The 23,629-nt window shown below is 45.1% G+C and overlaps 3 protein-coding genes across 5 annotated transcripts; all 3 read right to left on the bottom strand.

The window, feature by feature from the left end:
* Window positions 1-723: 723 nt before the first annotated feature.
* Window positions 724-9,137, bottom strand: LOC115394355 (glycogenin-1-like). Of its 2 annotated transcripts, XM_030099654.1 has the most exons (8): window positions 9,022-9,137; window positions 7,461-7,596; window positions 7,187-7,361; window positions 6,919-7,081; window positions 3,087-3,213; window positions 2,198-2,414; window positions 1,814-1,852; window positions 724-1,562 (listed from the first exon to the last, which is right to left on the bottom strand). In XM_030099654.1, exons 1-8 carry the CDS (start codon window positions 9,026-9,028, stop codon window positions 1,425-1,427), a joined length of 1,002 nt encoding a protein of 333 aa, XP_029955514.1. In that variant the 5' UTR covers window positions 9,029-9,137; the 3' UTR covers window positions 724-1,424. The 2 variants fall into 2 exon arrangements, with proteins under 2 accessions (XP_029955514.1, XP_029955515.1); XM_030099655.1 differs by lacking the exon at window positions 1,814-1,852 and having other exon boundaries at window positions 725-1,562; window positions 9,022-9,136.
* Window positions 9,138-10,571: 1,434 nt separating this feature from the next.
* Window positions 10,572-15,162, bottom strand: cpb1 (carboxypeptidase B1 (tissue)). The gene is made up of 11 exons (XM_030099651.1): window positions 15,095-15,162; window positions 14,515-14,590; window positions 14,256-14,380; window positions 14,078-14,177; window positions 13,870-13,971; window positions 13,665-13,769; window positions 13,475-13,585; window positions 13,293-13,383; window positions 12,462-12,664; window positions 11,149-11,233; window positions 10,572-10,939 (listed from the first exon to the last, which is right to left on the bottom strand). The coding sequence occupies exons 1-11, from the start codon at window positions 15,157-15,159 to the stop codon at window positions 10,752-10,754; spliced, it is 1,251 nt and encodes a 416-aa protein (XP_029955511.1). The 5' UTR covers window positions 15,160-15,162; the 3' UTR covers window positions 10,572-10,751.
* Window positions 15,163-17,363: 2,201 nt separating this feature from the next.
* agtr1b (angiotensin II receptor, type 1b) lies at window positions 17,364-23,335 on the bottom strand. 2 transcript variants are annotated; one of them, XM_030099652.1, is made up of 2 exons: window positions 23,224-23,335; window positions 17,364-19,078 (listed from the first exon to the last, which is right to left on the bottom strand). In XM_030099652.1, exon 2 carries the CDS (start codon window positions 18,968-18,970, stop codon window positions 17,879-17,881), a length of 1,092 nt encoding a protein of 363 aa, XP_029955512.1. In that variant the 5' UTR covers window positions 18,971-19,078; window positions 23,224-23,335; the 3' UTR covers window positions 17,364-17,878. The 2 variants fall into 2 exon arrangements, with proteins under 2 accessions (XP_029955512.1, XP_029955513.1); XM_030099653.1 differs by lacking the exon at window positions 23,224-23,335 and adding an exon at window positions 20,892-21,028.
* Between the last annotated feature and the right edge of the window lie 294 nt (window positions 23,336-23,629).

A 23,629-nucleotide genomic window follows, 5' to 3' on the forward strand; every position in this document is an offset into this window, starting at 1 on the left:
GCTTTACAGCCAAAACTACGTAAATCAGGTTTTTAAGTTTGAAGTCATGAACTTCCCTTGATGCCCTAGATAGAAGATGGTTACCTGTCTGTGATGTTTATCAAACATTAACAGGCCTTCATAGGTTCCACCCAACAACAGGCAACCCATAAATCCCTGTTCTGTCCAATCAGGCTCAGTGGTGCCGGGTGTTCAGTGATCTCCGCAGAGATAAGTAAAGGTTGTAACCCTCAGCTCTCCAGAAACGTATCATTTTGAGGGGATTTAAATAGCGAGACCAATCTTTTCTGAAAATCACGGCATCAGGGAGTAAATTATTTCGAGAAGGAAAGCAACTTTAAACTCTGGGATTTGTAACTTGCTGATACATGGAAGCTGACCCTGCTGACCTTTATATCTGAAAACAACGACCCAACATGCAGTAATACATTCAAACAATAACTTTTTACCCTGTAGACTTTATCTAGTCCTAATGATTTCTAAAGCTGATCTGGGATTTTGCTGCTTGCCTTTATTTTTTAAAAATATGAAATTGTCTTTACCTTCCAAGATCCCTGAATCTAATGCTCAAGTGTTAAAAAAGTCAATAATTTTAGGAATGTAAGGAGAAAGCAGAAATCACACTATGATTAAATATTTTTACATTATTCCCTTCCATTTTGTGGAATAAGCCATTTATTTCCCCCCCAAACACTTTCACACGCAGCCAGGAAACACACCGAAGCAAATTCCAATCTTTTATTGATCTTTTTAATGTTTCCAGAAAAAAAAAGGTTTTTGAGGGGGTTACAGCCAACATCCCAGCCTGATCGCCGAGCAGGAAGCTGCTGGTCAGAAACCGACAGGATGATGGCAGCAGAGAGAGCAACACACTAAGGCACTGAGTGTACATGTAAATGACCGCCTGGCCTTCAGAAGTGCTGTAAACATTTGTTTAGATCTACGTTAAACAAAAGCAGTTTCATTTCACAGACAAGAGCTATCAACTTCAGAGAAAAGAGAACAATAAGTAGACTGCTAGGTGACCCCATAAAGTAAAAAAAAAAGAAAGAAAGAAAGAAAAGAACTGAAGAATGTATACAAAAGTTATTGCAAATGTATTCTGACAGCATTTCAGGTTGTTTCTTTCACAGTGTAACAGGATGTATCCCTGCATCAGGGTGAGCTGAAAAATGACCAAGTTGCATAGATTAATAAAGCCGCTCTATTTATTTATTTAGAATAATCTTTTCCTATTCAAATTGCGCTTTCTTTGGAGTGAGACTGGGTTGGTGCTGGTGGAGGGGGAGACCCGGCGTCAGTCGAGAGACACGCAGAAAAGAAAACCGCCGTCTGTTTTACAGCGTTTTCTTCAAACACGTGTGGTGACAGTTTTGTTTTGTTTTTGTTTTTTTTAAACTGCGAGCGCTCACTTTATCTCTTCCTCATTTGAGGAAAGTGTCAAGCTTTCTCTTGATGTTATCAAATGAGTCCTTTCCCATGTAGTCGGCCTGTCCTTGCTCCCATTTCTGCTTCCGCTCCTCCGAGGACATCTGGGGTTCGGCCGGCTCGTGTGTGAAGCTCTGAGAGTTGAGGAAGACAACGAGAGCAGGGAGGACAAACCAGAATGAACGAGGTGCAAACTGCATAGAGGACATTGCTTTTGTTTTTTTTTTTTTTTAATAAAGCACTAAGCTCGCCATACGAAGCCTTTCCAGATTAACAGCGACAGGCAGGCACACACCAACGCCGGGAGTTTATATGAAGAGCGGTAAACAGCAACAGACTACCGGGTCGAGACTACTCTGCACAAGCAAGATCATCTTCTCCGTACCTGTTCACTCTCACAAATGATCATTTCACTGTACTGGCACTTTATGAGGTGAATAGGAAGACAGAAGAGGTTACACTTACTGAAAGAACAACAATCGATCTGCAGACTACTGTACTTACAAGGAGCGTTTTTCCCGACACATTGTATTTTAAGTAGAGTGACAGGAAAGTACAGTCAGCATACTGACGGTTAGCACAGTTGGAAACAGACAATAGTTAGTACTTCGAGGAGGCTTTGTGAATTAACAGGGCGAATGTCATACATCGTAATAAAAAGTAGGGAAATCCACTAAAAATAAAGACCTGCATCTCTCACCGTCTGTTGGAACAGATTCATGGTTAAAACATTGCATATGATCAACACAAGCGTCAGATTCCAATGTACCTCCACGCATCCGGAGTTGAAAGGCTGATCCCCGTACTGCTGCTGCAGCATGGGCACCACGGCGCTGGAGTACAGCATCCACCAGTCCAGCAGGAAGGTGGGGTGCGAGGTGGCGTCCTGCACGTTCCCCGAAATCTGTTTGCTTTTGAGATCAAAGGTGAAACTCCACGGCTTGGTCTTCCCCAGGAAGTGGACCACCTTGGCGTTGCCGCCATACCTGGAATGAGGAACAGAGGAACCGAGTCTCGACCTGATTCGAAATGATCGTCACCGTTCTAGTTGTTTTTTCCAGCGTCGGCGTCCTGCGTGTGTACTCCAATAAATCTGAATCGGCTCCTGCGGAGTTTGTTTTGTTTTGTTTGCCAGGACTCTAAGCACCATCGCTGACAACTAGCAACAGTGAAAGACACGTTTATCGCCCCTGTCGGCCCGATTCCGACGCCAGGAAATACCCAGTCCCCAGGGTCCCGTTTCTATGAGGAGGGCCGCGTGGACGAAAACATGCAACCGGGGAACATGGCACACAATGAGCCGGCCGGGAGGCCAACATAAAAGGCCTTGAAATAAAGTGCACTATTTTGGGCTTTGCATCAGCTGTCGGGAGCTCAGGGTGGATATCCAACCCAGCGCTGGGGCCTGCTCGGTGACACCCGGGGCTCAGCTGCTGGAATCCGGCCGCTCATCTCCGGCCGTAACCCGATGTCATGTCACAATGTGACTGCTTGTTCATGTGACCGGGTGTCTGCTTACATCTTGGCTTTGCCTCCAATACACGGGATTTCAGTCACATTGACGGCGTCTCGTTGGAGGAACGCTGCCACGATGCTGAAGTCACCACCGTGATCGACACCGCTTTCGTAACCGGTGTGGTTATTAGAAGGACTCTTACTGCTTGAAAGCTGGAAGGTAAGTGTAGATGGCCACGCTGCTCAGGTTGTAGATGAAGGGGAGGTGTTTGGATATATCGGTTGTTGCCCAGTTGCTGAAGTAGCTATTCAAAACACCCTGGTCTCCTCCTGCAAAAAAAAGAAGCAAAAACAAGATATTTTTGCACAAATCTCAACGGCCTGCACGGTGGTGTCGCGGGTTCACCGTGCACGCTGCCAGGTCCTGTGTTTCACAGCTTCAGTGACGTGATAGTCACACCTCTGCTGCCAGACAAGCGTTTCCCCTCATGTCGAGGTTGGTCAACAGTCTGAACGAGCAAGTGTTTCTTCACATTCAGGACATCCAACGCGATCTTCCCGTTTCGCCACGTAGCAACCTCACAGTGTGGGCACAAAAGGTTAAAGAGCCACGATGTACAGGACAGTCTAGTCGTATCTGTTTTACTGTTGACACCCAACTCTTCGATGAGTTGAAACATCTCAAACGTATGCACCCCACACACACACTGGCAGGAATTCATTCATCTGACACAGATTTATAGCCTGCTATCTGTTCATTGACCTCAGACACACCGCAGCTCCGACACAAATACCAGTCTGCAGCACCAGAAACGGCTCGCCGGGCCGTAACACAATACCTGGTGCCACACTGCATGGACGGTTCGACTGCAGGGACATTTTTCACATTGCAGACAATTAGTGGAGCTAAATGATTTAATTCCTCACTTGATTGGCGACACACACCAAGAGCAAAAGAGCTTAACAGTATATCACACTACATGTTTGCAGGACATCATTTAGACTTTGATGGACAGTTTCTGGCTGATGCCGGATTTTCTTATATAGTCCTGCATGTTGGTTTATATGTATTAACATTTAATAGTGAAGTTTGACAGATTTAGAATCCCATCAATTGTACCATTGTCAAAAAACATGGTAAGAGAACCTGCGGCGTCCACGACATTCATGAATTTTGTGAAAAGATTTGTTGGCGGGTGCAACACGGAGAAGTGAATCAATCATTTATCATTTGAAATGCATATTTTTTAGTTTCTGTATATCGCTTGATCAGAGAGAGATTTAACTTTGACACCAGGATGGATTCAATTGACGTCTTGCAACATTTCACGTGACTTCCGCTCCTATTAGTTTTGAGCAACACTCGCATTTCAAAAGTTTCCTCCTTCTCTGAACCGATGATGTAAAAGAGCGCTGCATTCTGGGTAAGCTTCCCTCTGAAGCATGCTCTCGAGTTGCCTCAGGTCCTCATGGTCCAATGGGAGTCTTGGACAGCCACTCACCCTTTGTCACGTTGGCTAATTCAGAACCGGGAAGTGCTTTTCAGGGTAGTGACTTACAGAATCTCACGGCCAGAGACAGTCTGGGTGGCAGGGATACGTTCGACTTTAAGAAGGTCAATAAATCTCAAATATACTGATTGAAAAGCTCCTGTGTCAATTCCCAAAGTTGACTAAAAACGCCAGCTCATTGACGTCTGCTGCTGAGTTGCTTCACATGCGCAGTAACCACGTTGGCACAGGCCGAGAAGTCGGACGTTAATAGAACTTTCACATGGAGGAGCGTCGATGAAACCACAAACTGCTGCAGTTTAAAATAACGCACATCGCTGCTGTTTGTCCCGAGCCCCCCCGACCTCCTCTAGGGATTTCAGTACTCAATATGGGGCCAAGTGCATTCATTTTGAGTGGATGAGCAGGGCTCAGAAAGAATGTGCATCCAACGCTGCCAGTTTGTTTTGGCACGGGACGGCGCCGAGGCCACAGATGCAGAGATAGACCCCCGGAGGGTCTTTCCCTTTTTCTTTTTTTTTTCCCCCTCAATATCACGAGATAAGCTGAAGGAAGACACATGTGTTGTGTGCCATGTAGTAGAGTGGAAGTGAATGCTAAAGGTCAAAGGAACTTCAACTCACACCCCAGTGCACATGAAAAGACCAGCCACGGGGCTAAAAATAGACCGCTTTACCCATTAGCATGCCGTCGAGCATGCAGACGCTAACGTCGTTGAAGAAAAAAAGATAAGGAGTAAATTCATATCAGACAAGTGAAGCCCTTTCTTAGAATAAAAGTAAGAGAATTGGGCCTTTTGTATTTTTAAAGACAATTGTGAGATGACAAATTCCAACGCGCCAACACTTGTAGGAGCCAGAATGAGTCGGCGCTCTGAAGAGTTGGCTCGCGCCAAACTAACTAATTGGTTTTTCCCCATGAACCCCTCCTGGCGGAATCCCTTTCACTGTATTATTGGACAGATAGAAGGTCATTTTATGTTACAAACTTTCAGAGACACTAACAAGTGCAAGCCCCAGCGATAAACATCCTGTTTAGTTGTTGTTCTCCTGTTGTGCGTTGGCATCGTTCGGGGCCGCTGGGGTGAAAGCCGGGTTTCGGGCTCATCGGGATATCAGCACAAGGAATCTAGTTTTGAGCCTTCAGTCTTACAAAATAGTTTCAATAAACGCTCCTTTACAAAGACCGTGTATGAAGCTCAGTTACAGTGGGAAAAGTGCATCAATAAAAGCATAAATTCAACTAGTTTACGAAGCAACATTGACATGATCAAGCTGCTTTCTCATGTTTATGTTGGCAGGTGGAACTTTTACCAAATTAATGCGCTTTTCTGTGTGATATTTGTAGTACAAAGCATTCAGAACTGTGGATAAAGAAATAAGATTAGGCCATTTTAGCCACGTAGAAGTCAGAATCTGTGTGCCTGGCTTACCTATTTTTGGATTCTTTTTGTGTTTTGCTCATGGGGAAAGCGGCAGCTTCCACATTGCAGTAGAGGCTCAGACAGTTTGACAGGAATGTGAAGCTTGACTGAGGTGATGTAATTGTGGATTTTAGCAGGTTTAGCGAGTGTTGAAACACACAGCCCATCCTGTCTGGGCTTCATGTTTACCGAGCAGTTGTTTTTTTAATGGTAAAGGCTGTTTTGAGTGTGAGGACAGCTGTTTATGTCCTGCTTAGAAAGGCATTTTTCTTCTTCCCTGGAATGTGAAAGTGGTAAACCTGCAGTCAGCGACGGCCGCGGCACCAAGCGGCACAGACTGCTGATCTTTTTAGCCACGGATCTGAGGAGAGTCGTTCACTAAACCTGATCCAGAGCCAGGACTACGACCACAATTCAGTTTAAGCATGCCCCAAGCCGAAGACTCACTGAATGTCAAACAGCGCTCTGTGCAAAACTGGGCCTCTCAAATTTAACCTTCACCCCACCCCGGAGAGCCCCTGAGAATAACTCAGCAGAGCGAGAAAGTCTCAGACTGAAGAGTCTTGTGTCCGGGCACCGGGGCTCGATAAAGGCCTCAGTAAGAGCGGAAAATAAACAGGCCTGGTTTTACATCATGTTACCAAGAACATGATGTTACTCAAACCTCTTTAAAGTCTTGTGCGAGGGTCACTGAAAAGGCACTTCGAAAAAAATAAGCAACTCGGCTACACTTTTCACTTTGCATCACAATAAGTTGTTACTTTGCGTACATGTTGCACGAATGTCTCCAAGAATCTGCCTGGAGTTCGAAAGCATGTCACACAATACTCGCTTCTGGAAATAGGACTGTTTGAAGCTTGCGACTGTATTGCAACAGACACACACACACACACACAAGATGCAACGAGTCACGAGACAAGTGTAAATCTTAACAGTATCCATTTGGATTCTCTACGCTGTCAGCCAACATTTTCTTCATCACATCAAGCTGCATGCGGCTCGTAAAAGGTCTGCAGGAACTACTGAATGAAGACCAGAACTGTCTGCACAAAAATGGACAGCAAAAGTGGAAAAACACATTTGTTTCCCCTCTTGGCTTACCATCGAAGCTTCCATGTTCCGTACAGTGCTGGATCAGTTTGCCGTAAGTCTCCATTGAAGGACGATAAACAAACACGCCGGAGTTGAAGCAGTCGGGCCAGCCAGGGTCAGGAGCAGCTGACAGCTCCTCTCTGTCAAACAGCTCATCTATATTTGAAAGTACCTAAGATGCAGAAACAAGCAGAGGCAGGCACACAAGTTCATTTATAGACGACAACAATGCGGATGGGCTTCCAGACTTAACGCTGAAGGCGTCGCCTTGCCTCACCAGAGTGTCTGCATCCATGAAAACACATTTGGAGTAGTGTGTGAGGGCCCAGCAGTGGAGCTTGGTGAAGGTGATGCCCAGGTCCGGCCTCTTCATCATGGCCAGGTGTGCCGTGTCGCCGCTGTCCAGCACGTCCACCACCCGCACTTCATCGTAGATCCTCTTCAACACGGACCTGAAGGTTCGGGACACGATGGAGTTAAATCACCAGGCAGACGGAGAGCGAGAGCAGTTCAGAAATGTCGTGTTGCGGGTTGTTCGGAGAGTCTCTTACTGGCAGGGTTCAGACACCTGAGGGCCAATGAGCGCCACCAGCTTCTTGGATGTGTTGTGGTTACGGAGGGATTTGCCCAAAACCATGGCCCCTCGGGCATAGTTGTCATTCGTAGCCAACGTCACAAAGGCCTGATCTGGAAAGAAGCAAACCCAAGCAGATCATGTTGTGTGCATTTTGTACCAAACTACACTTTGTCGCACACTGAGTTAAATATCGACGGCGGCATTAGGTACACTCCAGTGAGAACAATGAAGTCAAGCAAAAAGATCCGATTTATTCATTCATGTCTGGACAACTTTAAGGATACTTTGAAGTATGAAGACTTCAGCTATGAAGTTCCAAACCTATTTAAAACCATTGTGGAGACAAGTTAAATCTTTGCACACTGGGAGTTGGGTGCATTGGCGTCATCCGAGTTGGGAACATTTCCTCAAACCTGTCTGGCATGGTGCGACACAGCTGTCATTTCCAGTGACTGAAATAAAACTTGATCAGACCTCATCGTAGGATTTCTGGCTTGTTTCGGGAAAAATTACAGCCCTTGGATCGTAGCGGTGGATTAAATGTCTCATTAAGGTGAGGTTTTATTTGCAGTGCGGTGCCTGCGCTCCGTCCCACCACCTGACTGCAGGGAGGAAAATCTATCAGCTACCTGCCAAGTCATGGTTTAGCACAATGACTCGCCTGTGAGAAGATGTTTAAATTGAGCCAGTGAGATCACCCTGGCAGCCGGGCCGCTTGTTTGGCATTACATGTGAATCCCACTTCAATTGCATGTTAAGTCATTACCATGCCGCCAAAAAAGAAAAACAGCATCAGTGTGCAACGAAAACCCAGTGAACTTGGAGTTTATAATTTTGAGCCAGTCAGTGAACAATGGTTCCCATTGCTCAGGCCTGCCAAGAAGCCTTTCTGTGTCAGTGCCTCCACTCGGCGCCACGCCCCCTTTCTCTCACGCCCCCTCTTCAATTGGTAGAAAACACAGCTGTAGTATTAATGCAGCCGGCTCCAGAAAGAAAGAGATCAATTCAAGATTACCTTCAGATTTGACTGGGAGGATGTGTTTTTTTCATTGGGATCACGCCTCCAGGTGTTGGGATGCAGTACAGCTCTGGTTCTCAAATGTTCAGGGACACGATCAGGCTCTAAAATGTGCGCTAAATGAATCTGATGTAACAGCCAGTTGTTCCACTTGTGATCCTGCTCGTATGTCACTGTACGGTACAGTTTAAACATTATATAATGAGCAATTTATAGGACAGCGGTGCATTGTGTGAGCGCTTTCCTCGCTGCCTGCCGGCGGTCGAGTTTCACTCATTTAAAGTGATGACAACAAAAACACAGATGAAGACAGACTGAACAGAGTGTGCTTTGGATAAATGCCCACCCCAGGAGACTGTAGCTTTTCACTATACGTTCAGAACAAGCCCAAAACAGACAGGGTGACATAAAGCCAGAGCCGCGGCAACTTTACGCAAAAGCAACTTCACGCGTAAAAGTGTCCAAATTGGCACAAAGTTGCAAAGAGTTAGAAAAGTGAAAGAAAAAAGTTACATACCCGCCATGGCTGAGGACTAACGCGAAGCTACGGGGTAGTCCGGACTTGAGGACAGCTCGGGGAGAAGGACTGAGTGGAGGCGCAGAGGAGGATTTATAGCCGCAGCAGGACAGCGGCAGGGCGCAGCGTCACGTGACGCCACGGCGCCTCCACACACCCACCTGCTCCCCGCACGAGCCTCCGCGCGCCCCTGCAGTTCACAGGGTTCAATAACTCGCAGATTTGCACGTTCGGAGTGTAAATATCAAGGCAAAATGAGCAATGAGTTGTTGCTTTTTTGTTACACGAAGAGTTGCGCGTACGGGAAAGTGAAAGGCTGCCGGCGGGGCGTGAACGTGACACCGCGTGCACGTCCGCCCTGCAAGCCTTGACCTTTCAAACATCTGTCGGGCAGCTTTATGACCTGGTGTCAGTTTGGCTGGTGATGACAATGGAGATGAGATGCAGCCGCTGAGCTCCGAGGACAAGATGTTCCTCCGCAAATATTTGGCGTTTTGTCGCCCTCTAGTGAGCCGGAGCCGCCACAGCAGGCCGCCAGGCTGGAGCTGTGGAGGTGACTCCAGGCGTCACTCAGCACCGGAGTATTTTTAGGAGCCTTCAGAGAAGCCTTTGAGTCGATCCTCAGATCAAGTAGCAGGTTCCTACTAGGAGAGATGATCCGAACAATGAAAGAACAAAAAGTCAAAGGAAACATCCTCCAGGTCTAACAAATCACTTCTATTAGAAATATATAGAATAAAGAACTGCTTATGTGTTTGTAATTATAATCCAGAAGCATACATGTCATAATTTCATTTTGTGATACAATATTATTTTCAGTTCATGCCCGATTTATGATTATTTTATCTCGTGAATTTAAAAATATTCTTAAAAAGGATATTTGAAGGAGCCTTGCTAATATTTTTTAGTCTTTTTGAGCGTAAATGAATAGCACATGAACATTGTGAGTAAACTCTTTTCTTTTGATGATAAAACGCTGATTATTGAACTTCACCTTCCCTCCTCCCGTCTCCATGAAACATGAGTCCATGCAGTTAAACGTCCTGCTGCTTTCTGGCTCGTTTGTTTTCTCCGCTCAGGCAGATGCTCGGCCGCCCGGAGATGGTGCCAAGGCCTGCTGTGCCTGTCACGTGCTGTGCTACTGGACTGAAATCCTTGAAGACTCGTACTTCTACACACCTTATACTCCATTTCCACTACAGGGCCATTAGAACAAGAGAGATCATTGAGGTCAATTTAAAAAAAAAAAGGGCTGACACAGTGAATCACTAGATCCCTTTGAGTCTTACAGTATTATTTTCTTTATGCTGTGAAAACACTGAATTATTTGCATGGTTAGATTTAAGTGTCCTTAAGCAAATTATTCAGATAATTTGATGTAAATGCAGCTGGTTTCCCTGACCTATTAGTAATGGGTTGTAAAGTGTAAGCATGATTATATTCAGTCTGGATCACCGATTTGTGGCGTTATTTTTCACACAAATAGCAGAAAACTGTGGAAAACCAGACGCTGCATTATCATATACACATAAAAAATTGATTCGGCGTGTGGGGATGGATCATTGATTTTATTGTTTGCACTCATCTTGACATTCTGTCAAACACAGTGAGGAAACATGGCGGGTGGTGCCCGTATCCATGGATACGGGCAGGAGATGGCTGAGAGGTTGGAGGGGCCGGGGGCTGGTACAGAGGAGCCGAGTTGGCGGGGGTCCTGGCAGTCCCACTTTTTAATAGAGGTTCTTCTGGACGTAGGCGGCGATGTACTTGACGGCCAGCATGGTCTCCTCGCATGTGGGCTTGATCTGAGACTCGGGCAGCAGGAAGCCGTAGCGGCCGGTGTCACGCAGCTCGAAGGTGAAGGAATATTTCACTCCCAGGTCGTAGGCCCAGTCGTCGGAGCCTCCGGCAGCGGGGTCTGAGGGCAGATAAGGAGACGGGGATGATTCAGAGAGGGCTACGCCGCCGGCCTGGGACACTTAAACGTGTTTTCAGACTGATTTGGCTCCAGGGGAGACGCCTTCGCTGTAGCTCCTGATTGCATTTTGCTATCTAAGGACTGCATCGTGAACAAATGAAAACGCATAACATTAAAGCAATACAGCTGTACAACATCTTTCCACTTACAGATGGTGGTAGCTCCAGGTCCGCTGGTGTAGCGAGTGTTATACAGACTGCGCAGGGCGTTGGAGGCTCCCTCAGCAAGCGCCATCTGTGACACAGAGAGGAAACAGACTCCGGCTGGAGGGTCACTTTGTCATATTTAGGTTTTATATATAGGACATATTTTGCAAAGTGTACCTGAGGATACGCTAAAAAAATTCTGTATGATTTGTTCATGACCCCAGAGAGCGTCATAAAGCATGTCTGAGCTATACAGCGAGATCCCTCTAAATATAGGTGACATTATCCGCCATCAGTTACCACCCATTACAAATCAAGAACAGTTGTGTAACACCTGAAGACGTTAACCTTAAGAGTGTCTTTTTATGGCACTATTATTATTATTTATGTAAAAAAAAATAACAACTTCAAGAATATGTTTCTCTTTATAAGGCATTTTTCTGTGTGACAGAATTTATTTCACTCTATTTTCATGCCTGCATGTTTGTTTAAAATGAAATATTTAACTGAAACAATATCATAAATTTAGGCAGATTTTCCAAAAGTGTCATGCATTACATTTTTTTTAAAGGGTATAACTTGTAAATACTGAAACATTTGCTAACAACTAATGCTTTCAATGGCAGTGTCCTCACTAATATTGCTGCTGGTGGTTTTAGAGAAATCCTCGGGGAGTTGCGGGAGGAAATGAAATCTCTGAGAAATGCCCAAGCAGGAAATTATATTTCTAGATGGACCGATGGGTTGTGACAGATCCCCGGCGCTCTTTTGTTCTGCGAAGTATCAGAAGAAAAGGCCGAATTACAGGCGAGCAGCGGAGAGGCAGAGACGTGCGATCTGCCTCCGTCAGCGCCAGAGCCGGAGAAGGGGTGTGAGTGTTAACTGCACGGAGCTCGGACACCCCGGTGAGAGCTAAAAGAGCCATGAGAATGAGGAATGTGAGCGGGGAGTAAATGATTTGCAAGCGCTTATGTGTGGCCCTCAGATAAGAATCGCCCAGATATGGTAGAACGGGGTCAAGCTTATGCAATATTCCTTTGGATGGATGTTTCAGAAGCATCTTACTTTAAAAGCTGTTTTTATGAAATGTAAATTCACATCTGCTGGTTATTAGTTGAATAACCACATTAATCTAAGATTCAACATGTGTGTGATGCCATGAATCTGTTGCTATTATTGTTGCTTTATATTAATGCAGCACTGTAGCGATGCATGTGACACTGTGATGAAGCGCAATTATCTATACATTGCGAGCGAGCGCGCACGCCCTGATTCAGCAGTAAGAACAGGACATCGAGCTTCCGATGCAGACTGACCAGCTCGTCGTTGTCGGCAGCCAGGTCGTAGGTGTAGGAGTAGGGGAAGAGCAGCAGCTGGGAGTAGGAGTGCATGGTGAGGTAGGCCTTGATGACCGACTTCTTCGAGCGGATGAAGTTGGCGACGTTCTTCACTTCGATCTCGGACTCAGGAGTACTTCCACAGTAGGTGTCGCTGCAGGGGTAGCTGGAAGCGCCGAGAGCTGCAGAGGCATTGTGGGGGGAAAAACCCCAGAGATTTGCACCTTTTTCAACTTTTTCATTTTTCAAAATTTCCTAAAGGTCAACCTGTGTTGACCTTTAGGAAATAAAACTGACTGACACCCAGAACTGACCAGCAGATGGCAGCATTTCCTTTAGCCTCAGCTACCTGGGAAGGATTAGCAATAGCATCAAAGCCTTTCTGTGGTGGTAAAACTGTAAAAACATGCTCTCTGAATGCTTCAGAAATCCTGAAGAGAAACATTATGTCAGGTAGGATTTTAGATCCTTGTCTAGTAATTTTATGTCTTTTCTTTTGCAACAAAAAGGACAAAAACATTGACAAAAGTTTTGATATTTTGACTGATTTTTGAACCAGTGTAATTATTGTTGAAAAGGCATGGAATGTTCTTAAGAACCTTTATGTTGTTTATCTTTTTGTAAAGCAGCAGTCGATCAAATGTTGACTTTCTCACAGCGCCAATTTGCAGGGAAACTTAAAATGCTACCATTTTACTGGTACCATTATAAGTTTAAATTTATTTGGATTTTAGCTCTTGTTTGACAATTTTGGTAAAGTAGCTGAAAAGTTTGATACAAATATGGGAACAATTACAGAAATACACTTACTGCACCAGCCGGCGTCAAAGTTCCTGTTGGGATCAGTTCCGACGCAGCTGTATCCAGAGTTCCTGGAGCGAGTCTTCCTCCACATCCTGTCCTGTGTTTCCCAGGAGAAAAGCAAAGCTCATGCATAAGTTCAGTAGTTTAGATGGCATATCGGTCAACTGAAGCGTGATTGTCGGACGTACGTTGGTGTGGGTGTAGTGGTAGCCGTCGACGTTGAAGAGGGGCAGAACGTACACGTCCATCTCGTCGAGCAGGCTGGTCATCTGAGAATCACTGCCGTAGGTGTTCAGAGCCTGAGGACGGGTTTAAACCGGTGCTGTCGTCAAGAAGAAGCCGCTCGGTGAATGCTTGACTTCTCTGAGGCTTCCTTACCTCGTTGACAAACCACTGGCAGAAAGCAGGAGTGATCCACTCTCTGGCGTGGATACCGCAGTCCATGAAGATGGCGGGCTTCGTGGAGCTGGTTTTCTTACCGAGCTGTGGTTACAAAGCGTAACGGTGAAACATCAGCGCTACAAAACTGCACTTCGGGTTGAAAACATGTTCAACATCTAGAGCTGATGTGAGCCGGAGTTACCTTCAGGAGAGTCATGGGGCGTCCCTCATATGTGTTTCCAATCGTCTGACTGCTGATCAGAGAAGCGTCGGAGGCGGCAATGGTGGAAATCCAGGTCTGGATCTGAAGTCAATAGAAGGAAAAATAGGAACAGACGGTATTAGGTTAGAGCAGAAACAGACACTCTGCCATGGTTGGAGTTGGTAATGAGGATGGTTTTGACTCGTACTTCACTCCAGGTGTTGTACTTGGTGTAGCTGTGGGCTCTGGGGGAGGGTCCGTTATCAGCCTGGCCATCAACGGCCTTCTGGACATCGTCGATGAGGACGCTGAGGAGAGAGTCATTTTCAGCCCGGCGCTCAAAAGGTCTCCTTTTAAAAAAAGTTCATGTTTGACCTGAGACCTACTTGTGCTCCATGTCGCTCTGGTTCAGGACGGTGGAGACGATGTTCAGGTACATGGCGCGCACGTGGATGTCCACCTCCATGTTGGCCTTCACCAGGCTGGCATCGTCAGGGCTCCAGAAGTCCACCTGCAGGGGGCGCCAACACATCAGCAGTCAAACAGAGGAAGTCTGCTGGTCAAATGCCAATATGCACTGGTATTTTCCTGTGCATATTAAAAAAAAAAGTACATCTGAACACTTGTGTGCGTGGGAATATTCACCTCAATGTCCTTTGCCAGTTTCTTGATGAGGGCAACATGCTCATCAAGCACAGGCTTCAGGCGGAAGACTTTATCTCTGTTCCACAGAAAAAAGAGAGAGAAAAAAAGCATGATTACAGAATAAAACAACACTGTCAGAGCAACAACTATCCAGGCAGAGATACTGACAACCACACACTCACAGTCACAGAAATGCAGTTTTAAAGACGCAGATTGAAAGTTTTCTTTTTAAAGGCTTTTAAAAATGTTTCTGTCTTTCCATCAACGATAACTCTCAGTGAGTTCGGTTGCACATTTTATGATTTGAGCTATTTGAATTCAAATTTTTACTAAGGCTGTAAAAACTTTTCTCCAAAAGAGTGAAAACATTAAGAAATGATCTGCAAACATTTCAATAGTTTTAACTGAAATAAGTGTACTGTAATTTTATAGTTCCTTATTTTGATAAATTGTAAAGTTACATGTAATCCAGCAGTGAGTGCAGAACTTGTATTTTTATGTTTTAAAGTCATTTGATTACAGGCGAATCATGGGAATATAGTGTTTTCTGCTTCATTAAAAATAAAACATGAAAAATTACCCCTCGAAGCGAGTGACTTCGGCAAAGGCAACAGCCACCAATCCCAACAGCAAGAGGACCTTCATGTTTCCAGTGAGACTGTCCTCACCTGTGGATGGCTCTTATAGCTCCCTGCTAACCGCCCATCCACCAATCCCAGTGTGTCAGATAGCAACATGTAGAACTGGGATTTCTGGCTCTTTGAAGGGAGCCGGCTCATGAGAAGCCGTTCGTTTGAAAGAGCTGTTCAAAAGACTGGCTCCTTTTTTTTTCTTTTAATTTATTTTTTTTTATTAAGTTTTCTATTCTATAATAACAAATAAAAAGAACTAAAAAGAAAAAAGACAGAGGTTTTCGAAGGAAAAAAGAGACAAAGAAAAAGAACAAAACGAAAATGGGCAGGTCAGCAGGTGATTAAACATGTTTCTATATGTGTACACACACATACTTCTATATGAAGGGCAGTCCATGATCCCGGGTACAGCACAGGCATTGATGCAGCACATTTTTTATTAAATCAGTATTGTCTTTATACATTCTAGCTTTCTGTCTCTAATATAAATCTGCCTAAAGTATTGCATTGTTTGTTGGTTACATCAGTTTGATTCTTCAATCTTCCCAACATCTGCTCCCATGTTACTGCTTCCATCATCTGAGTCGTCCACATATTCAGCTGGATTTAGAGATCTCTCCAACACTTCAGAATTGTCCTTGCACAGGTTATTAGGCCAGTTTTAAATACTGTAGAGATATATTTGTTTAAATGAGGTACCATAGTTTTCTGCCCTAGGAGACAATCTTGATAATGTGGAAAGTTCACAGTTCAGCCATTTACCAAAACAATCTATAACAGTTTCCCAAAAGACTGGCTCCTTGATTAACACCACGTGATCTCTATTAGAGACATCAGCCTCATTAGTGTGGAGTCAATCCTTATTGTCTGACATCTGACGCTGTTAGTGTCAGTTATGAGTTTTCATCTGGTGGTTTAATTCGTTTGATGACCTGATTTAAGGGATGTTTTTCTGACACACATTACATTGCGTGTACGTGTCCTTTGATTGAACATTTTATGGTGTGTGTGTGTGTGTGTGTGTGTGTGTGTGTGTGTGTGTGTGTGTGTGTGTGTGTTTGTGTGTGTTTGTGTGTGTGTGTGTGTGTGTGTGTGTGTGTGTGTGTTTTCCATTGCTATAACCTCTGATAAAGAGGTCAATACGGTGTTACAAATTAACTGGTTTCCTTGTTAATTGGTGACCGACTTCCTTTTCCTTTCCTTACTTTCCTTTTGTTGAAATCAGACTCATAAAAGGTCTGGCTCAGCTTTTTGTTTGTTTTTTAACATCTACCAGCAACAAGAGACGTGAAAGAAACCCAGTCGCCAATTAACAGGGAAACCAGTTATTCCAAAACACCGGCTCCTCTCCGGTCTCTCGACACTTGAATCCTCCGCTAGTTAGCTGCTGCGTTCAGGTGCCTGGAGCGAGCCGCGGAAAACTGAATCTCGCTCGTTCACATGAAGGCAGCGGTGACAGCTCGGACTCACAGGGCACACAGAAGACACGTGACGGAAGCGTGGACATAGGAACGGCTCTCGTCGTTCACTTAAAAGAGTTGTTCAAACGAACGACTCGTTCTAAGAACGGTCACAGCACTACGTGACTCTTCCGGAGAGGTGGTGTATCGCGCACCTGTTATTTTTACGTGGACTCTACATGATAAATGAGTCAACGATAAAGGACTGCCAGGAAACTGCACAGTCAAGGTCGCTTCATTTTGATCACTGGAGTTGAATAATCCAAGATAAACTGCTCTATTTTTGATGTTTTTGTACTAATTGGATGTTATGTGGAAGTGAAAAAGTAACCATATGAGTGATATTTCCCCATTTTATTTATACTCTCATATATTCACAACATTTACATTTACAGAGTAGAAAAAACAATATTAACATGTTCAAATACCACCGACAACACAGCCATCAGAGACGCTGATGCAAATCTCCTAACCTGAAGTGTTTGTGTACCAGTTTGACACAGTTTAACTGAGTATCACGTCCGTCTTATGCAAACACAAATCAGACATTTTCACAGGGAGCACAAAAGCTAACTTTTAACAGTCTCAAGTTATCATAGTCACATATATCACACATAGACATTTACAATTGCTCGACATGACCTTTTTTTTTCAATGTATACAGCTGCTGGCAGGGAGTGCATGACTTCCTTATGACTTTTTTTTTTCTTTTTTTTTTTTTTTAGTTTTTGGATCTTTGCTAAGCACTTGATCACTGTTCCAACTGGTGAAAGACCTGCTGAGCACACAGAACAGCCATCACCGGACAATATATTACTGCACTGTCTCATTAAGGCACAACGTTCACAAAATCCTGCAGATCATGCACTTTTTTTTTTTTTTTTTAAATAAAAAAGTATTGAGATAAGCAAACAGTAATTATGTATTTTCCAGCAGGATAATACTTTACTATAATGGCTAATTTATGGATTTTGTTGGGACACTGACATTCATTTCACAGGCTTAGAGGGAGAGATTAGCTAACATCAATGTGGCAGGCATGATTGCAATGTAACGTGTGATGGTTTATTAATAAGCACCGTGTAAAGAGGTCCTACACAGGGGCACGGACGCAACATCTCGGCCGTGCTGCATGCTTCAGTGCTTGGTTATACAGTTGGGTTTAAAAGAGAGGAATGTCTCCATCCGCAGCCTCTTGACCACAGACCAAAAGAGCAGGGAGGGTGAAATTGTACCCCGTTTCTCTCCCCCACTTTTTTCTGATTTTTTCTTTCATTTCACATCAGCGGAGGCATTAGTCTTGGCCGTAAGGCTCAGCGCTTCCGAGGCGCGGAAAGAGAGCGCGCTCATCTTGGAGCTGATGCTCGGGTGAGGCCCGGTAGCGCCGCGCGGCGAGGAACGCAACAGACGCAGCAAGTTCTTCCGAAACTGGCGTCCCACGAAGCCGTACACGATGGGGTTGATGCAGCTGTTGAAGTAGGCGATGCAGATGGTGAAGGGCATGGCGGTGTCTACCATGTCCAGGATGTCACATTGCTTCAACGGCTTCATCTGGTGGAGTAGGTCCATGAAGTGACAGACTTGATGGGGGGTCCAGCAGAGGAAGAAGGCCAGGACGGTCGCAGCCAGCATGCGCAGCACCTCGTCGTCCCTGGAGCGCGAGCTCTTCTGGATGCGCTTCGCCCCCAGCAGCGCCCGGCCGATGAGGCAGTAGCAGGTGATGATGATGATGAAGGGAATGAGGAAGCCCAGCAGACTTTTCATCAGTTTGATGGCCAAAACAAGGTCGTTCAGCTTCTTGACCTTCTCAATCTTCTCCTGGAGGAGCCCGCACACGGTTTTGTTGTGGCCCGAGAGGAGGTACACGTCCCTGGTCAGTGCCGTGGGCATGCTGAGCACAAAGGCGAAAACCCAGACCACCACGCAGGTGATACGGGCGTAGGCGATGCTGCGGAAGCGGCGCGACTGCACCGGGTGCACGATGGCCAGGTACCGGTCGATGCTGAGCACTGTGAGGAAGAAGATGCTGGTGTACAGGTTGAGGATCACCAGCCCTGCGCTGGCCTTGCACAGAAAGGTTCCAAAGGGCCAGTAGTAGCCGGTGGCGGTGAAGGTGGCCCACAGGGGCAGGGTGAGGAGGAAGGTGAGGTCAGATATGGCCAGATTGAGGACCAGGATATTGGCCACCGTCTTGAGCTTCATGTAGCAGTGGATGACGGCCACCACCATGCTGTTCCCCACAATACCCATGACGAAGATGCAGCCGTAGACGATGGGCACGAAGGTGAAGACGAAGCCGTGGTTCCCAAACTTGCGACAATCCAGCGGTATCCCCTCTGTTGCTCCCGTCGTTAGATTCAGCATTTTCCCTTTTTTAGTGCCAGATCCCAGGACTTTCAAACGGGGGGCCCTGTCGGCGGGGAGCGTCTGTGGTGACTGATACGGGCCCTGGGCGAAAGGCCTCTGAGAGTCCTATAAAAGAAGCACAACAAAAATGTCATAGGCAGCCTAGAAGAAGAGCTATCATTACCGCTGGCACGGTCCATAAACGCTAATCCACACGAGCACCCATGAAAGTGCTCACCCTACACCAGCTCATTAAAGACCTGCACATTAAAGCCATCCTGACGCTTTATGTTATTTCTGTAAAATAAGAACCCATGAAAAACAGATGTTGCATGTTATTCAATATTCCAAAAATGCTCTCTGCGACATCATCATTAAAAGCAGTCTGCGTTCTGCCTCCTCTTTTAAATCGTCCCTCGGCTAATGAAGGGCAACAGTAAAGCCGTACAGTGTTTATCAAATGGTCCGTCCATCTGGGTGGACTGTCAGCACCCGGAAGGAGAACATTTATGCCTTGCGTTATGACCTGTGTTAATGAAGGCTGCATGGCTAAGTGTGAGCTCGGATAACAACACCATTAAACACAAAGGTACTGAGGGAGCGGGGAGGAGAGGAAAAGAGAGGTCTGAGGCTCCAGTCACTGTAAAAGACATGTCACGTTTCAAACCCTTGGTGTGCGGAGATACATTGTACCCAGCATGAGAACTTCTAATCAGCACACACCTAAACAAACAGGACAGCAGGGATTCGGCTCTGTGGAAACTTTGCTCTGTGAGAAAATCAAACCTGCGTGCTGCCTCGAATTTGCCTCGGGGCTAGTTTTTGCCTCATTTGCACGAGCTGAATGTGAAATGGGAATAAAGAAAATATTCGCCCATTTGTTGAAAGTCTTTATGTTTAATAGGATCGCTAAGTGCAAGTCATTAGTAAAGCTAATGTAGAAATATTACCTTAACTCCCCCACCTCACAAATAAAGCATTTATGTTGCTAATTATATGAAAAAAACAACATATTTGTGATCACATTTAGTATTTCTGGATTCAGACTCAAAAGCAGGTACATTGGAAGGAGAGATAATACAACAACTACTTATTTTGATTTTTTTTTTACCCATAGTATGGTGAGAACACTTGTCTCTAGAAAAGACATTTAGAATTTATACGCTTCTATGAGCGGTTACAACAGAAACAGTCTGACTGAACAAACCATGCAGTCGTCTTGCCACAAGATGGCATTACAGCTTTAGGATTCCACCCTTTGGTTGTGACTGCTCTCTCAGTGCACTTCTATTATGGTTGGTAGCGTGAACACACTCTGCCTCGTCTGATGCATATCTATTTGCAAATATTGAAAGCTTCTTGCAGATTTCCAGATGTACTTGTACCAACCCCAGATGACTTCTTGCAAGCACTTTTAGAAACAATCCCCATCTGCATTCCTGCTGCCCTCTGGTTGGCATTAAGACTGAGCCCCGGCAACTAAAGTATTTTATCTCAGAGTCAGAGATCCTCTCATTTTCCACCAGGTTTCAATAGATCTCTTTGGAAGAAGAAGAAAAAAATCGAAAGGAAAGGAAAACCATCCATGCACTAAAGCATCTAATGTATCGGTTGCAGATGTGGGGATTTTTTTTTTTTTTTTTTTTTTTGCGTTTGGAAGATGTGTGGGTGCCAAGGGCAACAGGATAATGAAATGAATGATGAAACATCTCCGTCAGTTTCCTGCACTGCCCCTGGTGTAATAGGTCGGGTAGCGCACAGATGTCATAGCTCGGATTCAGAGACCGCATGTGTTTTCCTCCTGTAATGATCATACCAGTGACTTGCTGTAAATCCAGACTACGTAGAAGAGGGCAACCAAACCCACAAACGGTTTCAAAATTTAAGGATTTAAAACAGTTCGAGGTAATCTCTTAGTGAGGAGGAGAGTTTTAATGACCTGAAAGAGAACAAACCACTTGTGTTTTCACATTTTCTGGAAGGGTTTCGACCACTAGTATTTTTCCATGAGGGAGATGCTGATGGTGAGAGGGCAATGGAGGGGGGAAGAGTATAAACAGAGCTAAAAGTCATTGCTGTGCATGTATGTATGTGACTCACATAATAAAGCTGAGGTGCTACTGACAGACGGCGACCCGGGAGCAGGTTGTTTAGTGCTACCGTGCACAGCGAAGCTATATCTTGGAGAGAGATGGCACATTACTGAATGGCAGCCATAAACCCTGGGTGACCACAGACAGGAAGGCAAACACGCACTTCACAAGGCCCACGAGCAAGCTGCATCCTCCGAGACAAGACAAAGGAGCGCGAGGCCCTGCGCTGCGTGCAAACACAAAGCCCGCTCAGAATAAATGATAAATTTGGCTTCAGGAGGAAGTTGGGGAAAGCTTTCACTCCGCGGTCCGCCGTCTGTCTCCTGAATGACACTGAACCAGCAGCATTCCTGTCTAATCCTATTTCAGGACATGTAAATAAATATGGCCTCTTCCTGAGATCATGTGAGATCATGGGCACTAAAAAAAAAAAAAACACAAAAAGAAAGAAACCTGGAAAAAATGGCAGCTTGGGTCGAGGTAAACTGTGTTTAAACACAAATGAATTTCCCATCAACTGAGTTATCTGAGGCCAGCTTAGGCTTGAGCACCACCATCTGGCTGCCCATAGAGAGAGCCACTAAAACGCCGGCTTGATGGAGTTAATGATTTATATCGGCCCATTACGAAGTGAGGTTCATGTCACCGGGAACGCACCACCTCGGCTTGCCATCTCGCCATCCCCCTTCTGTTTACTCCCCCATCTCAGGCTCGTTCAGGCAACAGGATGCCCTACAACAATGGCTACTTCCAACTTTTCACATCTGGTATCTTTGGGCACGTCAGAGGTGTTCGAATTTATCAGTATTACCGAGAACCAGATAGGGCAATTACGAAGGCGCACAGTGCCCCCATAGCTTCATCTATGCTCTGATAATGCGGTGCGACTCGGCCTCCGACAGCTCACTTCCTCCTCTGTTTCATTTCACCTCAGCTGAAGACTTTCTTTCAGATCAGCCGCCTTGCTAAATGCTAAAGAAACTGCTTTCATTCAACATTTATACCAAAAAACCTTTACAATCAGTTCAGATCTCAGATGAAACTGTTTAAATTTCTCTGCTGTTGTGTTCAGAAATAGAAAGAGTTTGATTGTGTGTGTGTGTGTGTGTGTGTTGGTGTGTGTGTATGTGACAGTGTGATGTTCTCCATGAGTCAATTAAGTACTTCTGGTTTTCAGCAGCGGAGCTAATGAAAATGCTGACTTCAAAAGCCGTGTCTGTGTTTTTCTGTTTATAAAATTCAGCTTTCATGTAAGTAACATAATTAGACTGGACAAACCTCGGCCTGTGAAAGTTCTCTTCATTTCCTGTCCTGGTATTTTCAAATTACAGTAAAACAACACATTAAAAACCATTTACTCCTATTTGTTTTTACTCATGTCCGGAGTTTACTGAAAGATTTTCTGAGTGTGGAACGCAAGAGCTTGCCGTCTTAATTTAAAGGGGAACATGAGTTCTCTCTAAAGTTTGAAACTTTCCTCTCGGAGCATGATGTAAAACAGCTTGCACTCTGCATACCTTTCTCCCCTCACATCCTCAACTCGTTCAATCTCCATCATCCCCTTATTGCACCTCTCTCCAGTTTCATCAGGTTCTTGTTGACAAGGCAAAAAATGTCATCAGTTTTGACTTTGGCCTTATTTCCCCCCCATCCCATATTTGTGTCTGTTTTCTTAGTCAATCCATAATAAAAGACTTTTTTTTCATAAGTGCACAGATGTTGTTTGTAAGGAAGTGGATTCAATTTTCTTCACTGATCCGAGACCTGAGTTTGCATAGTTTGTGTATAGTGGATTGTTTTCCCCCATCTTTACTGCAAAGCTTTGGTTATTTTCTCAAACACTCTGTACACACACTCAGGGACCTTTCACATGGACAGATAAAACAAACAGCCATAACAGGTTGCACTGATCAAGCCGGCCAAGTTATCCAAGTTTTTCTTCGCAGTCTACAGTTATTATTAATATTGTGATTTAAAACAGAACAGTATTGAGTGAAATATTCACAGAAAAATCCAAACATTTCAGCGTCTGTGCTGGAGGAAACCATTAAAAACATGAAAACTAAGAATGGTCAAAAAAGAGCTATTCCTTTGAAAGAAATCAGACATCTCAGAATGCTGAAGTTGTAAAATGTTTTCTGAAGTTGGTGAGAGTTTCCTGAGAATGTCAGGTCTTACCTGAGCCGCTGATGCTTTGAGGATCAGGAAAGGCAGAGAGAGACAGAGAGAGACCACCGTGGTGCATGAGCCCAGTGACTGCCTCTGATTTAAACTTAACTGGTGGAGCGAGACGAGCAGGAATACTGTCTGACACACACAAACACACCCCCTCCTCACCCCCTCTCTCCCTCTCTCCCTCTCTCTCTCTCTCTCTCTCTCTCTCTCTCTCTCTCTCTCTCTCTCTCTCTCTCTCTCTCTCTCTCACAGACACACATAAACACTCCAATGATGAATGAATTATAGTGGAACCAGTCGGCTACGTGTTGTCATAGCCCGTCTATTTCCAACAAACAACTAACAAACGTGACCTAATGCAACAGGACCTCTCCCCTTCCTCCTCCTCCTCCTCCTCCTTCTCCTCCTT

Source organism: Salarias fasciatus, chromosome 9 (genome assembly GCF_902148845.1).
Source record: "Salarias fasciatus chromosome 9, fSalaFa1.1, whole genome shotgun sequence".
Taxonomy (NCBI): Eukaryota; Metazoa; Chordata; class Actinopteri; order Blenniiformes; family Blenniidae; genus Salarias; species Salarias fasciatus.

Bases quoted from the DNA above. Each gene is read 5' to 3' on its own strand.
- LOC115394355 (XM_030099654.1), bottom strand. The intron at 7,362-7,460 runs GTAAGAGACTCT...CCGAACCTTCAG, and splicing joins CAGGTGTCTGAACCCTGCCA to GTCCGTGTTGAAGAGGATCT. The intron at 1,563-1,813 runs GTACGGAGAAGA...CTCAACTCTCAG, and splicing joins TCATTTGTGAGAGTGAACAG to AGCTTCACACACGAGCCGGC.
- cpb1 (XM_030099651.1), bottom strand. From the start codon at position 15,159: ATGAAGGTCCTCTTGCTGTTGGGATTGGTGGCTGTTGCCTTTGCCGAA. The intron at 14,591-15,094 runs GTAATTTTTCAT...TCTGTGGAACAG, and splicing joins GAAGTCACTCGCTTCGAGGG to AGATAAAGTCTTCCGCCTGA. The intron at 13,770-13,869 runs GTAACTCCGGCT...TTGTAACCACAG, and splicing joins GCCCCATGACTCTCCTGAAG to CTCGGTAAGAAAACCAGCTC.
- agtr1b (XM_030099652.1), bottom strand. From the start codon at position 18,970: ATGCTGAATCTAACGACGGGAGCAACAGAGGGGATACCGCTGGATTGT.